The sequence below is a fragment of the Rhinolophus ferrumequinum genome, chromosome 8 (assembly GCF_004115265.2).
Source record: "Rhinolophus ferrumequinum isolate MPI-CBG mRhiFer1 chromosome 8, mRhiFer1_v1.p, whole genome shotgun sequence".
Classification (NCBI taxonomy): Eukaryota; Metazoa; Chordata; class Mammalia; order Chiroptera; family Rhinolophidae; genus Rhinolophus; species Rhinolophus ferrumequinum.
The window spans coordinates 28,300,740-28,318,137 of NC_046291.1; the positions used below are offsets into that span (position 1 = coordinate 28,300,740).

The window sequence follows — 17,398 nt, forward strand, 5'->3', positions numbered from 1 at the left end:
CTCTATCAAATCATAAGAACATCTACAAAGCGATGGGGTGGTTGAGTTGCCTTGTTAGAGCTGATGAAAGCCAGAGTTTTATATTCCACTTAAGAAACATTCTTAAGCCAGAAATATACCCAAGATGTCTTCAAGTCCAATCCCCTTACGTATCAGCTGAGAAAACAAAGGCCTAGAAAAGCTGTGTCATAGTGTGACAGACTAAAACTCCTGATCACACCCCTCTACCTTAAAAAATCAGTAGCTTTAGCTTTTGAGTTTGAAAAAAGAAAGGTAAAAAGAATAACAGACATGGCCTTCCCAAATCCAAGGGCAAGCAGCCACATCCTTCTTCCAAAAAACACAGGAATAGGATGAGATTAACTTCCTTGACTGAAAAATGGAGTCCTGCCTATGATGTTGGGCAGGGTTGGTCTGAACCTTGTGACTTGTTATCTCAGCCGTGAACTGAGGCCAAGCCCAGCCATAGTGTGTGTTTTGGAAGGCTCAAGCAAATTCAAAGTCCACATGGGCTTCAAAGTCAAGATATGTATTATCCCAGTGGCCCTTGTTGATATGAGTGTATATAGGTAGGTAGGTAGGTAGGTAGATAGATAGATAGATAGATAGATAGATAGATAGATAGATAGATAGATAGATAGATAAAACAAAACAGTCTTTAACATCAGGTTTGCAAGCATGAAATCACTCATTTACCCCAGCTTCATTCTAACACATCTCTGCCCCTATAAATCTGCTTTATTCCTCCCCATTCTTCTTAGAGATTTGTTCTCCTCTCTCTAATCTCCTATGCTCCAAATCATCTTCCTCCTCATCTTCTGGAGAAAACTGCCTCCATCCACCTTTTTTTCTTCTACCTCCTCCTCTTTTCTTCTCTAATAGCTCTCTCCTTCACCCTGCAACACTACACACACACACACACACACACACACACACACACACACACACACTTAAGACTAGCATTTGGTTCCTTCCACATGTCAACCATAATAAAGTCACTCAGTTTGCAAACATTTATTACATACATGCTATGCACAAAATACCCAAACAATATAGGTGATATACGTTCCTTATCATCTTCACTTATATAGTAATTCCCTGCCCTTTTTCTTGACCTTTGAATTCTTGTCTTTCTTCCCCAAAGCTCTGCCTAAACTCAAAAGTCCCAGCTGGACTCCTTTTAGCCAAAACAGTGACCTTCCCAAGACATTATTCACTTCTCCTTCCCTCTTACCTCTCCAAACACATTCTCTGTCTCCTTCACTAGCTCATCATTCTCTTTAGCTGACTACTAACAAGAACTATTTTCCAGATTCAGTTCAACTCTCTGATTTTCTACACTTAGGCCCCCTTCTTTCTGCTAGCCATCCATTCCCATGACTTCAGCTTCATTCCAAAGATAAGGATTCCTAAATATTCTTACTCTGTTCCCATATCTTCAGCTCTATATTAGATATTTTTCTGACATCTCAAGCTTTTCCTTCAAACTCAACACATCTAAAACTAAACACTATTTTCCTACAAAACTCAGTTGTACATCTTGATTTCAGGTGGTAATACCACCTTTCCTCTGTTAAACCAAAAACCCTGGCATTATCCTTGATCCCTCCCTCTCTTTCACCTTCATCCACAAGTATGCTCTAAATCCTGGAATTTCTACTTTCAAAACATTTTTTGTAACAGTCACTTCTTTCTATTCCCACCTTTGTCATTCAAATCCTAATCTACTACCCTCTTCCTGGTGACAGTGCTATAACATGATGGCCTTGACATCAGTCTCCATACCATACCTATCCTAGACCATCCTGCTTCCAAAATCTTTCAGCTTCTTCACAATGCTTGGAAAATGATGTTTGAACTTCTATTATCAATATTCGATCCTTTGTTTGATCTGATTCTACCCTACCTCTCCAGGCCTCCACACATTCAGACTGTCCATCTGTTCCAAGAATATAAAACAGTATTCCTGATTTAATTTCTCTGTTTGTATTGTGTATGGATTTACTCACTTACTCATTGTGTGACCACAGGCAAGTTTCTCTATCTGCTCCGTGCATCAGTTTCTCCATCTATGAGATGGGGATAATCATAGCATCTACCTCATAGGATTTAGGGAAAGAATAAATGATTTAATATGAGAAAAGTCAGACAGAACAGTGTCTGGCACATTATGAGTGCAAAATAAATATTAGCTACGAATTATTATTAATAACATCCATTTAAATCATATCTTGCTTTAAAGTTCAGCTCAATTCTCAACTCTCCATAAAGGCTTACGATTCTATATTAATCTTCCTAGAGTATGTATTTTATGCTTCCTCATTTTAGTACTAATTCATTCATTTCTTTCTTCAACAAATATTTGTTGAACACCTGAAATGTTTCCGGTACTGTGCATAGTACCGAGGTCATAAGGATGTATAAGATCTGATCCTGCCCTCAAGAAGCTCACAGTCTAGTGGAAAAAACAGATGTGTCAACACGAAAAAAAAAATTGGGGGAACTTTGAGAAGAAAAGTAGTCCCTCATTTTGCCATTTAGGGTCCCAGAGAAGATTTCTTCAGTTGAGACACGTAGGGGACATTCTAGATTACAAGAATAATATGTACAAAGCCATTAAGATATCAAATGGTATGGTGAGGTAGGGAACAGACAAGTGTCATTTTTCTGTTTCCTGCTGTTATGTCCTGTTATATGTAGTCTTCTCAACTAGATCATAAAGTCCATGAACGCAGAGAGAACTCGATTACACAAGCAGTTTTTGTGTGCTACTTAAGTCTTTGTATTTCTTTTCCTCTTTTTATATTCTTTCAGACCCCAATAGAGATTAAAATATAAAAGCAGTTTAATAAGTATTTGTTAGATTGAGTTATGCTTAAATTGAAATTGCTCTTACAAGTTCATAATGAAGACTGAATACCCAGAGAAAACTTCCTCACATAGGTGAATCTTGCACTAAGGACATGAAGTGAAAGACAAGTAGGATTTGGAAGAGTGGAAAGGGAGAGAAAAGGAATTCCAAGAGGGAAACAGCATCAGAAAGATCATAAATGCAGACTGCAGATGTGTGACAGTGAAAAAAGCTGCAATATTGGGATTAAGAATCTTATATTAGGGTCTGCAAGGAGATAGATTAGATAAGTCTGATAGGTCCAACCTAAAAACACCCAAAAATGCCAGTAACATTGCAATGTCATCTTTCTATAAGCATCTCCTAGGAACCATCAACACAACTTCCTTTTCCACACATTGGGAGATGTCTAAGTTTCCTCCAATCTCTAAATGTCTGTGGTTGAATTCAACAATTCTTGGATGCTTCTGCTTATAACCACTTTCCATAAAATAAATAATTGTGAATGGAATATTATCACTGTAGTCCTTCAGTGAAAAAAAAATTTTAGAAAGATTTCACAGTTCTCATTTTTACTTCCCTGAAGCTCAAAGGGGTGTTTTGTATCTGTCACAAAACCTAGAATAGCACGTAGAAGATGTTGATAAATAACTGTTGAACGAGCACATGAATGAAGACCTGTCTTACTGAAGCATCAGAAGGAGCAGGCACTTTAGACATTAATACCCAGAAAGCTACTCATATCCTGTTTTAGTCCCCCCGGAACCTCATGGTGGAAGAAACCATTCTCCTTATATGCATCCATTTTCACCCTCCTTCTATGGGATAGAGTCTGTGGATCAGAAATGGAACCCTCTTGGACTCAGCCTTCCTAAATCTAACCTTAAATTATGTACACTTACTATTAGTAGTGTTCAATAGCAAAGAACGTCATCGGGTCACATGGAAGCTGCAAATATAGCCACAGTGATGTTCGGACACTTCATCATGTGTTAAGTATTCCCAAGCAATGAAAAGCACAGTCTTCTACCTTCTCAGCAGGCAAAAAAAAAAAAAAAAAAAAAAAAAACAAACACCCACCTACATAACAAGGAAGTCTATGTCATTGTTGAAATGTAAGACATGTCAATAATTCAGATTCTTGTGTGAATGAGTGGGTGATGAATAGGAGTTACTGCTACAATCAGTGTGTTGCATGGTGGATTGTGAGCTAACAAACTGACACAGATGCTGCAGAAAGAGGCTCTCAACTGCATCAGAGGTCAGAGTGAACAGTGAGTGGGGGACTTTTATGACACCATCAGAAACAATTAACCTGGTTACCTTGGCAGTCAGATTCCCCAAGATAATTAAGATGATGACAAATGAAAAAGATGGTGGTAATGGTGATGCAGAGATAAAGTTGCAGCTCAAAGTTATGTAAGAAATTCTCCATGATCATGCAGGTTCTCTTTCAGCAATGAATACATATACACACGTAATCGGCATGGTGACATACAGACTAAATTAAGATGCCTATGAAATTAGCATTGAAATACTAAGGCCACAGAAGTGTAGTCTCTTTTTCACACCCTCTAACAAGTGACTGAATAGCAGTTGACCCCATCTAGTGCACCTGTCTTCTAGGGCCTAGAGTCATCAAAATGAGAGTAACAAGCAAGAGGTTGCACACCTACTTTCCAACCACTTCTCACTTGGGCCTGGGTTACCGTCCCTCCAGCTTCAGAAACTCATCCTCATGCAATGACTCTCAGACTGAAAGCTCCACGCACATTTTTGTGTTTTTTTTTTAGTATCTACGTTCATTTGTTTGATGACAACACCATGTCAATGACCAAAAAGAGTAAAAGAAATCACCATAAAAGAGACATGCATTCCTTATCAGAGCTTAGAAAACAAGAGAACCCTTCAGTCAGTCACAAAGAAACCCAGATGTCATTTTTTCCTGAACTTCAGCTAATCTACTGAGATGGAAAATTCCAGTGTCTGTGAAATTCTATAAATAATAAATTTCTTGAAGAAAAAGGCAAACAAAACTTTCACCAAGATAAAAGGAGACAAAAAGACTTTATCCTTTTCAATGACCAGCTGTGAAATAACTGCTTTGAAGGAGTGCCTGCCCTCTAATTTTTAGACAAGAAAGTGCAGTGAATTTTGTATCCTTATCAATGGCTATACTAGTTAATAAAGAGTTATTGTTTTAGAGATGATAAACCGCAAACGGAATTTTCTTCTGGGATATTAGTGGCATAAATATTTTCATTTTGTAAATGTCAGCACACTGTATGCAGGAAATACTTGAAGGAAGATATTCACACATGATAAAAGCTGAATGATAGTCATATGGCATTTCTTCACTCTTGAAAATAGAATGAAGACATTAAAAAGGAGGACAGTCTATGTCTAAAGAAGAAGAGACAGCAAGATCCCCTCCCCACCCATAGTAAACGTTTGAACGAGAGAGCTTCAAAGTTAGGATCACAGATTCATTTCTATTTCTAATCAATCTGTAAAAATGTCTCATTCTATTTCCTGACATTGCTATATTGATATTAATTTTACTATAAAATTAATATCCTTGCTATAAAAGTCGTAGCTGGATTGTTGCCTTTAAAAAAAATTAAAAGTTGGGCGGCCCTGTGGCTCAGGCGGTTGGAGCTCCGTGCTTCTAACTCCGAAGGCTGCTGGTTCGATTCCCACGTGGGCCAGTGGGCTCTCAACCACAAGGTTGCCAGTTCAATTCCTTGAGTCCTGCAAGGGATGGTGGGCTGCGCCCCCTGCAACCAAGATTGAACACGGCACCTTGAGCTGAGCTGCCGCTGAGCTCCCACATGGCTCAGTTGGTTGGAGCGCATCCTCTCAACCACAAGGTTGCCAGTTCGACTCCCGCAAGGGATGGTGGGCTATGCCCCCTGCAACTAGAAAACGGCAACTGGACCTGGAGCTGAGCTGCACCCTCCACAACTAAGACTGAAAGGACAACAACTTGAGTTGGAGAAAAGTCCTGGAAGTATACCCAGTTCCCCAATAAAGTCCTGTTCCCCTTCTCCCCCCAAAAAATAAATAAATATAAATAAATAAATGATGAATAAATAAATAAATAAATAAATAAATAAATAAATAAATAAAAAGTAGTATCTTATTGTAGGGTATGGTAGTACATACAGTAAAACAGACTTCTTAGGCAAGAAGTCTGCACTTTGGAAATGTCCATCAAATGACAAAGCACCCAGATAATGTTTCAACACTCAGAAAAACTGGCACCAGTATATTAAACGTAGGTACAGCAATCTGCTGATTGCATTGCATTTTTTTATTTTTATTAAATTTATTGGGGTGACATTGGTTAGTAAAATTATATAGATTTCAAGTGTACAATTCTATAATACATTATCTATATACTGTATTGTGTGCTCACCACCCAGAGTCTATTCTCCTTCCATCACCATATATTTGACCCCCTTTTCCCTTTTCTACCACCCTCCTTCCCCTCTGGTAACCACTAAACTGTGAGTTTTTGTTTCTTTGTCTTGCTCATTTGTTGCTTTCAATTTTGTATCCCAAATATATGAGTGAAGTCATATGGTTCTTGACATTTTCTGTCTGACTTCTTTCACTTACCATGATAATCTCAAGATCCATCCATATTGGTGCAAATGGCAGTATTTCATCTTTTCTTATGGCCAAGTAATATTCCATCTTTTTTATCCAATCACCTATCAAAGGGCACTTTGATTGTTTCCGTGTCTTGGACACCTTGAATAATGCTGCAATGAAGATAGGGGTACATATATCTTTACAGATAAATGTTTCCAGATTTTTTAGGGTAGATACCCAGAAGAGGGATTGCTGGGTCGTATGGCAATTCTACTCTTAATTTTTTGAGGAACCTCTATGCTGTTTTCCATAGAGGCTGTACCAGTTTCCATTCCCACCAGCAGTGTATGAGGGTTCTTTTTTCTCCACAGCCTCTCCAACACTTGTTAACTTGTCTTGTTGATAATATCCATTCTAACAGGTGTGAAGTCATACCTTATTGTGGTTTTGATTTGCATTTTCCTAATACCTAGTGAAGTAGAGCACTTTTTCATATATCTGTTGGCCATTTGTATGTCTTCTTGGGAGAAGTGCCTGCTCAGGTCCTCCGCCCATTTTTAATTGAATTGGTTTTTGTTGTTGTTGTTGAGTTATATAAGTTTATTATATATTTTGGATATTAGCCCCTTATCAGAGGTGTTGTTTGCAAGTATGTTTTCCCAGTTGGTTTGTTTTGTTGATGGTTTCTTTTGCTGTGCAGAAGCTTTTTGGTTTGATATAGTTCCATTAATTTATTTTAGCTTTTACTTCCCTTGCCTTTGATGTCAAATTCATAAAATCCTCTCTGAAACCAAGGTCCATAAGTTTAGTACCTATCCTTTCTTCTGTGCAGTTTATTGTTTCAGGTGTTATAGTTAGGTCTTTGATCCATTTTGAGTTAATTTTGGCATGTGGTGACAGATAGCAGTCTAGTTTCATTCTTTTGCTCATGGCTTTCCAATTTTCCCAGCACCATTTATTGAAGAGGGTTTCTTTTCTCCATTGTATGTTTTTGACCACTTTGTCAAAAATTATCTGTCCGTATTTACATGCGTTTATTTCTGGGTTCTCAATTCTATTCCGTTGGTCTTTGTGTCTGTTCTTTTGCAAATACCATGCTGTTTTGATTTTGTCACTTTGTAGTAAAAACTAAAGTCAAGGGCATGTGATATCTCCAGCATTGTTCTTTTTTCTTGGGGTTGCTTTGTCTATTCAGGGTCTTTTATGATTCCATAAAAATCTGATGGTTTTTTGTGTATTTCTTGAAAAAATGCCATTGGGATATTGATAGGGGTTGCATTAAATCTGTATATTGCTTTGGGTAATATGGCCACTTTAACTATGTTGATTCTTCCAATCCGTGAACACAGGCTATCTTTCCATTTCTTTGTGTTTCCTTCAATTTCTTTTAATAATGTCTTATAGTTGTCAGTGTCTAGGTCTTTCCCATCCTTTGTTAAGTTTATTCCTGGGTGTTTTATTATTTTTGTTGCAATTGCAAAAGGAATTGTTTTTTTTTTAATTTCTTTTTCTGAAATTTCATTGTTAGTATATAAGAACGCAATGGATTTTTGTACATTGATTTTGTATCCTGCAACTTTACTGTATTTGTTCATTGTTTCTAATAGTGTTTTGATGGAGTCTTCTATATAATGAATCATGTCATCTACAAAAAGTGACAATTTGATTTCTTCATTCCCGGTTTGGATGCCTTTTATTTCTTTCTCTTGCCTGAATGCTCTGGCTAGGACTTCCAAATACTATGCTGAATCACAGTGATGACAGTAGGTATCCCTGTCTTGTTCCTGATTTTAGAGGAAAAGCTTTCAGTTTTTCACCATAAATATGCTATTAATTGAGGGTTTGTCATATGTGGCCTTTATTAGGTTGAGATACTTTCCTTTTATATCAATTTTTGTTAAGTGTTTTAATTATAAATGGATGTTATATCTTGTCAAACGCTTTTTCTGAACATATTGATAGAATCGTATGATTTTTATTCTATATTTTGTTTATGTGGTGTATCACATTGATTGATTTGCATGTGTTGAACTATCCTTGTGCCCCTGGAATGAACCCCACTTGATCATGATGTAAAATCTTTTTAATGTATTGTTGTACTTGATTTGCTAATATTTTGTTTAGGATTTTTGCATCTGTATTCATCAGAGATATTGGTCTGTAGTTTTTGTTGTTGTTTTGTTTGTTTGTTAGTTGTTGTTTCTGTGTATTATCCTTACCAGGTTTTGGTATTAGGATAATGTTGGCCTCATAAAATGAGTTAGAAATATTGCCTCTTCTCCAATTTTTTGGAAGAGTTTGAGGAGCTCAGGTATTGAATCATCTTTGAGTGTTTGGTAGGATTCACTAGTGAAGCCAGCTGTTTCTGGAATTTTGCTGTTGGGGAGGTTTTTGATGATTGTTTCAATTTCCTTACTGTCGATCAGTCTATTTAGATTTTCCAGTGATTTGTGATTCAGTCTAGGAAGGTTATATATTTCTAAGAACTTGTCCATCTCATCTAGGTTATTGAATTTGGCGGCATATAGTCCTTCACAGTATTCTTGTATGATCCTTTGTATTTCTGTGGTATCTGTCATAACTTTTCCTCTTCCATTTCTGATTTTATTTATGTCTTATTTCTTCCTTAGTGAGTCTAGCCAGGGGTTTCTCAGTCTTTTCAAAGAACTACCTCTTTGTTGCATTATTTTTTTCTATTGTCTTATTGTTCTCTATTTCATTTAATTCTGCTCTAATTTTTATTATTTCCTTCCTTCTGTTGACTTTGGGTTTCATTCGTTCTTCTTTTTCTAGTTCTTTAAGATGTAATGTTAGGTTGTTTATTTGGGGTTTTTCTTGTTTCTTGAGATAGGCCTGGAATGACATAAATTTCCCTCTTAATACTGTTTTCACCACATGCCAATAATTTTAATATGATGTATTTTCATTCTCATTTGTTGCTATGCATCTTTTTATCTCTTATTTCTTCTTTGACCCATTCATTCTTTAGTAGCATGTTGTTTGCACTCCACATATTTGTGTCCAATTTCTTTTTCCAGCTGATGTCCAATTTCCAAGCATTGTGGTGAGAGATATGCTTGGTATGATTTCAATCTTAAATTTTCTGAGGCTAGTTTTGTGTCCCAACATATGGTCTGCCCTTAAGAATGTTCAATGTGCACTAGAAAAGAATGCATTGTGTCTTTTTCTAGGATGAAATGCTCTGTAAATGTCAATTATGTCCCGTTAGTCAATGTGTCATTTAAGGCTGATATTTCCTTACTGATTTTCTGTTTGGATGATCTATTCACGCAAGATCGGACAATTAAGTTCACGAACTGCATTGCGGAAATGTTGCTAACCTTTTTTGGTATCAGAGGAATTATTCATTATGAATTTGTAGCAACTGGACAAACAGTTAACCAAGTTTTCTATTTGGAAGTGCTGAAAAAGCTGCATGAAAAAGTTAAATGACCTGAACTTTTTGCCAACAATTCATGGCTCTTGCATCATGACAATGCATCAGCTCATACGGCACTGTCTGTGAGAGAGTTTTTAGCCAATGAACAAATAACTGTATTGGAACGCCCTCCCTACTCACCTGGTCTGGCCCCCAATGACTTCTTTCTTTACCCAAAGATAATGGAAATATTGAAAGGAAGACATTTTGATGACATTCAGGACATCAAGGGTAAAAGGACGACAGCTCTGATGGCCTTTCCAGAAAAAGAGTTCCAAAATTGCTTTGAAGGATGGACTGGCGTCCATGCATAGCTTTCCAAGGGGAGTACTTCAAAGGTGACCATAGTGATATTCAGCAGTGAGATATGTAGGTATGTAGCACTTTTTCTAGGATGAGTTCAAGAACTTAATTTTCCAACCTCGTAGCTGTCAATGGAGTATTTAGGTCACCTACCATAATTGTGTTTTTGTCAGTTTCTCCCTTTAGTTCTGTTAGTAGTTGTTTTATATATTTTGGTGCTTTCTGATTGGGAGCACATGTATTAATAAGTGTTATGTCTTTTTGTTGTGCTGTCCCCTTTATCACTATGAAGTGTCCATCTTTGTCACTTGTTACCTTTTTTATCCTGAAGTCTATTTCATCAAATACACATATGATTAGACCTGCTTTGCTCTGGTTACCATTTGCTTGGAGTACCATTTTCCACCTTCTCACTTTCAGTCTATAGTTATCCTTGCAGCTGAGATGTGTCTCTTGGAGGCAGCATGTGGTTTGATTTTGTTTTTTGATCCAGTCTTCTACTCTGTGTTTTTTTATTGGTGAGTTCAGTCCATTTACATTTAGTGTGATTATTGATATATGAGGATTTCCTATAGTCATTTTATCTTTTGTTTTCTGGCAGCTCGGTGTCTCCATTGTTTCTTTGCCTTTGCATTTCTGTTTGTTATTTTAGTTTGGTGGTTTCTATGTGGTATTTTTTTTTCCTCTCTTCCCTCTTTTTTTATGTTATGTGTCTTAGTTCTAGATTTTTTTTTAATAGTTACCATTAAGTTAATGTAGAAGAAAGTTTCATATATTCAGTAGTCCTTTATCTTCATCATGCCTCTTATCTCCATATCCCTTTGCAAATTCAGATGTTTGCTCCCTCCCCTTTTATGTTTTTGTTGTCACAAATTATCCCTATTTATGCTGTGAGTTCATTTCTGAGTTGCAGTAGCATATTGTCTTCTTCCCTTTTTCTTTTTTATGGGTTTTTTTTTTTTTTAATCTTCTTTACCCTTTATGTTATGTTTAAGTGAATAGTGCCCTGTTCTCTGCAAGGGTTGCCATTTCCTGCTTCTGTATGTCTGTTAGTAATCTTACTCATAGTTTTGTATCCTTTTGTCTTTTTTTTTCCAGGTAAAATAACCTCCTTTAGTATTTCCTGTAATGTAGGCCTTGTGGTGGGAAATTCCCTCAGTTTCTGTATATCTGGCAAGATCTTTATTCCTACTTCATATCTAAAGGATAACTTTGCAGGACATATCATTATTCGCTGGTAATTTCTTTCAATGGTTTGAATATTTGATTCCACTCCCTTCTGGCTTGTAGAGTTTCTCCTGAAAAATCTGATGCTATTCTAATGAGCTTTTCTTTGTAGGTCACCATCTTTTTCTCCCTGACTGCCTTGAGAATTCTTTCTTTGTCATTAATTTTTGACAGCTTCAATATAATGTGCCTTGGAGAAGGTCTGGTCAGATTGAGGTAATTTGGTGTTCTGTTTGTTTCTTGGATTCGAGGATCCAGTTCTTTCCAGAGGTTTGGGAAGTTCTCATTGACTATTTGTTTGAATAGATGCTCTGTGCCCCTCTCTTCTCCTTCTGGTATTGCCCATTATTCTTATGTTGCTCTTTCTGATGGAGTCATAAAGTTCTTGTAGAGTTCTTTCATTTCTTTTAACTCTCAGGTCTCTCTCTTCTTCCATCTGTGTCATTTCCAGATTTCTATCTTAGATATCACTAATTCTTTCCTTTATCTGATCAGTACTATTTCCTAAAGTCGCTGTTTCATACTTCATCTCTTTTGTTGAGTTCTTCAGCTCCAGAATTTCTATTTGGTTCTTTTTTAAAATTTCAGTCTCTTTGGTAAAATATTCATTTTGTTCATTGATTTTATTTCTGAGTTCATTAAACTGTCAATTGAGTTTTCTGCATGTCATTGAGATTTTTCAAAACTGCAGTCTTGAATTATTTGTCATTTAAGTCACATATATCCATGTCTTTAAGTTTATTTTTTGCAAGTTTTTCATTTCTTTCTGAGCTGCCTTTTTACCTCGGCTATTCATGGCAGTTAATGGATTATTTCTCTTCCGGAATCTACAGGAGTGAATTCTGTAGCAGGTTGATATGAAGTCTTTTGTTTTCCAATAGGTAGCACTGGAGTGTTTTTATTTTCTCTCACCCTGTTTTGGCTTCTTGCACAGTGGGAGATTTCCTGAGGAGGTGGGCTTCTCCTCTGTGACCAGGCTGCTTCAATCTCAGAGCATCACCCCTGTGGGAGGATATGGTGGGCGATGGGGTTCTGAGCCTCTGAAATCCAGTGATGCCCCTGCAGCCAGATGCAGAGCTCTGTGCCTCAGCAGCCCTCGGTGTCCCCGCTGTGTTCAGCCATAATAATAATAAGTGGGGGCGGGGTGGGCTGGGAGGTGTTTAGCCATAAAAGGTGGGCGGGTCTGTTTGTGGCTTTGTTTTCTCCTCCAGGTAATGGTGACTGCCAGACCATAGCTGCCTTGCCCCTATAGTTCCTTCCTTGTCACTGGCATTAGCCACCGTGTGTATCTGCCACTCAAGAACTGTCTCTTCAGTTCTCAGGGCTGTAGATATTCTGCTCTTTAATCTGACACTGCTACCATTTTTTTCTAGGGCCTGTGGCTAACACTGGGAGGGAGTGGGGAAGGTGAGCTTTGGAACGGTGAGGAAAGGCACCCAGACTCCATTTTCTGCCTGGCAGTGAGGGCTGTTAAACCACAGTTGTCGCACTTCTGTATTCTCTTTGCCCAGAGAGCTCTGCCCCAATCACTGGGTTCCCTCGTATTATCTGCTGATCCCTCAGGAAGCAATGCTCAGGGCCACAGAGAGTGCACCTGCAGTCTCCATCCTCTCCTCTCCCAGGACTGCAGTGAGCTACAAGCTGCATCCCATAGCCCACGTACACTTCTCCCTTCTCTCTTCCATTGTTCGCCTAGATTCGTCCACCTGCAGAGGTTTCCATGCATGGATCTCTCAGATGTCTTTGTGTGTTGCATAGGGAATCCTTTGTTGAATTATAACTGTTCAACTTGTAACTTCAAGGAGAGCTCAAGGAGCACCCCTCATATCGCCATTTTCTTGTGACCTGCCTGCTTTGCATTTTCGATGTTCATCTTTCTACCTTACTCTCCCAAGCCCAGCCTCAGAGCAACACTTTCCAATGAGAGGTAATTACTTCTTTTGGTGTACAACTATCTCAGAATGGTTATTTGCTGGACTGAAAATAAAGTTTAATTATTTCGCTTTGCCAATGATAGAAATGATTAAATTTCTATCATCACCATTTTCCTGCCTTCTGTGTCTCTTTCAGAAAAAGAAATGCTAAGGAAAATGCAGCAGCACTAAAGAAATCAAACTCACCATTTTGACAGTTTACTTGCTAAGGTTTGGGGAAAAATGAAAAGAAACTCTCTCATGGAAAAATAAGTGATGTCTCCCTGATTTTATCTTCATACTTAATAATTGTCTTGCTGAAAAATATGAAAAATCTATGAACAATGCCATGTATTATATGCACATGCCATCCATCATCAATCACAAATCATATCCCTTTCCAGGGTCTGCAATTCTAAGCTGCACTCATCTTCTAAAGTCAACAAAATCCTCTGTTGTGGATCTCAATAACAGTTATCCAAATCTGATAGGAAACATGCCACCTTAGTGAAGGAATTGTCTGAGTTAAGGTTTCCTTACACTTTGTATATCATACTTCTTTAATATAGCCACAAACATCTTTCTAGAATGTCATTATAATCATAAAGAATCAGGTTAGTTTTAACCTTCATAAAATAAATATTTTAAGATCTGCCATGAGCCAATGAGTTAAAATTATTAAATTAGTGGGGAAATAACTGTTCTTTATACACACACACACACACACACACACACACTCACACACACTCTCACACTCTCACACACACACCCCTCCACATAGATACACCAGTAGTCTCTCACAATCCTAGGGAGGACAATTACACTTTGAACAGAGAATTTTCTTTCTAATTTCTTCATGGAGGGTAACACAGAGAAACAAAAATCACATGGAAGGTTTTGCACCATTAATTAGAATAGATCATACGTTTATGTACGTTGTAATTATTTTTCTCATAAGTTTTCTTATTGGAAAAAGCATTTCAAAAGTACCTTGTCTATCCCAATTCCTTTCCTACTTAATTAGATGGCCACTCAGTATCAAATCTGAAAAGTTATTAGGAGGGAGATTTGGTGTTTGAAAAGTATATGTATCATAAAGTAGAAAACAAGGGTTTCGTGTGTCTGAACTCGCGGACTACTTTTTCAGCTATCTTCCTTTTAATAAGTAAAAAATATATATAAAGCTTTGGGTCTTATAAAAATATCTTCAAAGGAGAGTGAATGAACTGATGACAGATGGTTGTCCACAAAGCATATCAGAAAAGTAGTTTGTGTACAATTACCAACTTTAGTTTTCTGTCAGAGTGAGGTTTCTCTTTCTGCGTATCCTTTACTTAACAAATTAAGAAATTTTAAATAGTCTTTAAAAATAAATTTTAAAGATCCCTTTAAAATAGAGTTTAAAGAGCTTTTTAAAAATAAATTTAAAGATACTTTTAAAATGAATTTAGTAGCTCGAAATGCTTGGTACTAGATACTAAAAGCATAACCTATCTCATCACCAGCTCATGCCTTTTATTATATCAAAACCTGATATAAATACACCCAGTTTGCAAATGTGCTCACTGGCATATTTGGCAACTAAATAGATGGCTATGTAGGTACTGTACTTGTGCATACATACATACCCATCTATACCCTCTGCACCAAAATATACCCTTTGGAGCACATCCACATGGTGTTCAAGAGCAATGACAAATAACGTAGTCTTTGCACAACCAAAATAAATGAGAAAGAAAACTGGAGATACTGGCTTTTCAATGTATTTTCAAGGGGAAAATAACTATATTTAAACATGCCCGTTAACACTTATCAATCCAATTTTTGAGCCAAGCAGGACACTTCTCTGAGAGCAAGTTGAACAAACACCTTACTCCAGCCCACCGATGCAACAAGTTCTTTCTGTTTGGAATTGTGATTTTTTTTGAAGATGATTTAACCTTGGATGTATCTGGAGCTATGAAATTATAAACCATATCACGTTAGATAGGATAGCATAATGGTCAAGAGCTCAGGCTCTATCATCAAACTCTGGTTCCATCTGCCAATACCTGTATATTCTTGGGCAAATGAGTATTTCCACCCTTCCATTTCTTCATCTGAAATGAGGTTCTATAATAGTGTTAGGTATATCATCCTCCTCTTTATCATCATTGGGAATTTAAAGGATTTTAATCTAAGAAAACAGATTCAGCCAATTGTAAAAGCAAACTAATTTATTAGCGTTTGTGTTGTACCAGTTTCTGTGATGACTCCAGAATTCATTTTGGCACTCATTCAATTTCAATAGACATAGAAATTACAACAAACACTTATCTTACAAGCAAAACAGTGACTTGCTAGCAAATGCACTAAGCATTTCACATGGATTATTTCATTTTATCCTCACAATGACCTTGAGATGAGTTTATTATCATCCCTGTTTTACAGACAAGGAAACTGAGGCTTTGAGAGTTTAAATAATAATCTAAGCTCATCTAGTAAAAAATGGATCTGTGATATGAACCCAGGCAGTCTACATGCAGAGCTTTCAGAACCAATCTGCTTATAGTAGTTTTCTTATGTTAATGTATATATCTATATATATGCTGTAAATTTTTGACACACCATCAACTAACAGCTAAATAAATTTTGTTTCATTCCAAAAGATGGTCATGAAAATATCATACTGTAATCTGAGAATCAATGAGTTTCTAAATAATAAGATGCCATTTTATAAAAAAACTACACTTCCAATATCCAAATTTCACAAGTTGTTTAAAATTGTAAATGAACCAAGTTAATCAAAGACCTCCAAAGTAAAACTCAGAGGAGAAAAGAAATCAAAATTGTTTACCTGTTACTTGAATTGAGGGGAAGAAGTTGAGAACCAGGAGCAGCCTCAAGATCATTGTGCTAACAGTGGGCCAGGGCGGCAGCCCCTCCTCCCCGAGGAGCCCAAAGTGTGAAGTGGGCTGAAGATGCACCTACTGAGGCCTGAGAGTCACGGCCACCTGCAACTTGCTTCACGTAGGGCACATGATCAGGGGTATTCAAACCACAAGACATTGTGACTGCAACATTTCACACCGGATATTACATTGTTTTGATGACTTTGACTTTAAAGACAGCCTTTTCTTGCCACTGAGATAGAGTGTCAGTTACTCTATGATGGGCTCATGAGAATTATTCTCTATGGACAGGTGTCAGAGCTGTGAAAAATGGGTGCTTGGAATCCAGCAGGAGCTAAAGGGTAGACAAACAAGTTGTTCTACAGGAGAAATAAAGTCTCTCACAGAGGGGAGATTTGCATAGGATAAGGATAGACTGTGTCAAACAGACAACAATAAGAATTATGTTGAGGATTTGGGAAACATCCATACCAGTGGTGAAAGGAGTCATAAATATTAGGAATTAAACTTTTGTGTTGGATATAGGTAGCCCTATGGAGCATTTAGCACACTCTCCTTAATTTATGCCAAGCTTCCCTCAGCTGCTTCTAGGAACTGTAAGAAACACTCCCCACTTGGAACTATCCAACCTGCTGGGGAGAGGAGTTTCCCCAACTAAAGGGAAAGTTTTAAAAATTTACATGTCCTTAAGGGGACAGTAAGGTGACCAAATGTCCCTTGGCATCTCGTACTCTCTGTATCCCTCAAGAAATCATACAAAGTTAAGGGATAAGCAGGAAGGGAGGCTCCAAGCAGGCTCCCCATGCTGGTTGCCCTCTGCTGGGCCCTCTGCAGCCCTCTCCCCCTGGTCAGGCCTTCTGCATCTAGGGTCATTCCACTGATGTGGCCAACTCCGCGCTCCTCTTCTGACGCCTGGGTCAGGATCTTGTACTTGACAGCTTTCTCAAAATCTTTCCAGTAATTTTTGTTCTGCTTTCTTGAAAATCTAAGCTTTACATGATGATCCTAGTTTTGGATTTGTGTGTGTGAGGATCTTTTTAAAGATGATTTGTATTGCTTTTTACTCCTAATATAAAAGTGGGAAATATTTCATATCAAAAATTTAGAAAAAGATACATTTACCTTTTTAAAAGTTAAAAATAATCATTAAAACGGAACTTTCCCATAATCTTACCAC

General features: G+C 37.4%; 1 protein-coding gene across 1 annotated transcript in view; it reads right to left on the reverse strand.

Annotated features, from left to right (window-relative positions):
• Nucleotides 1–16,334, reverse strand: part of CD28 (CD28 molecule) — a 35,586-nt gene extending 19,252 nt beyond the window's left edge. The window contains exon 1 of the mRNA XM_033112494.1: nt 16,167–16,334. Within this exon, the coding sequence (XP_032968385.1) occupies nt 16,167–16,221 (55 nt within the window). The 5' untranslated portion in view covers nt 16,222–16,334. The remainder of the gene's footprint in view (nt 1–16,166) is intronic.
• Nucleotides 16,335–17,398: the final 1,064 nt, after the last annotated feature.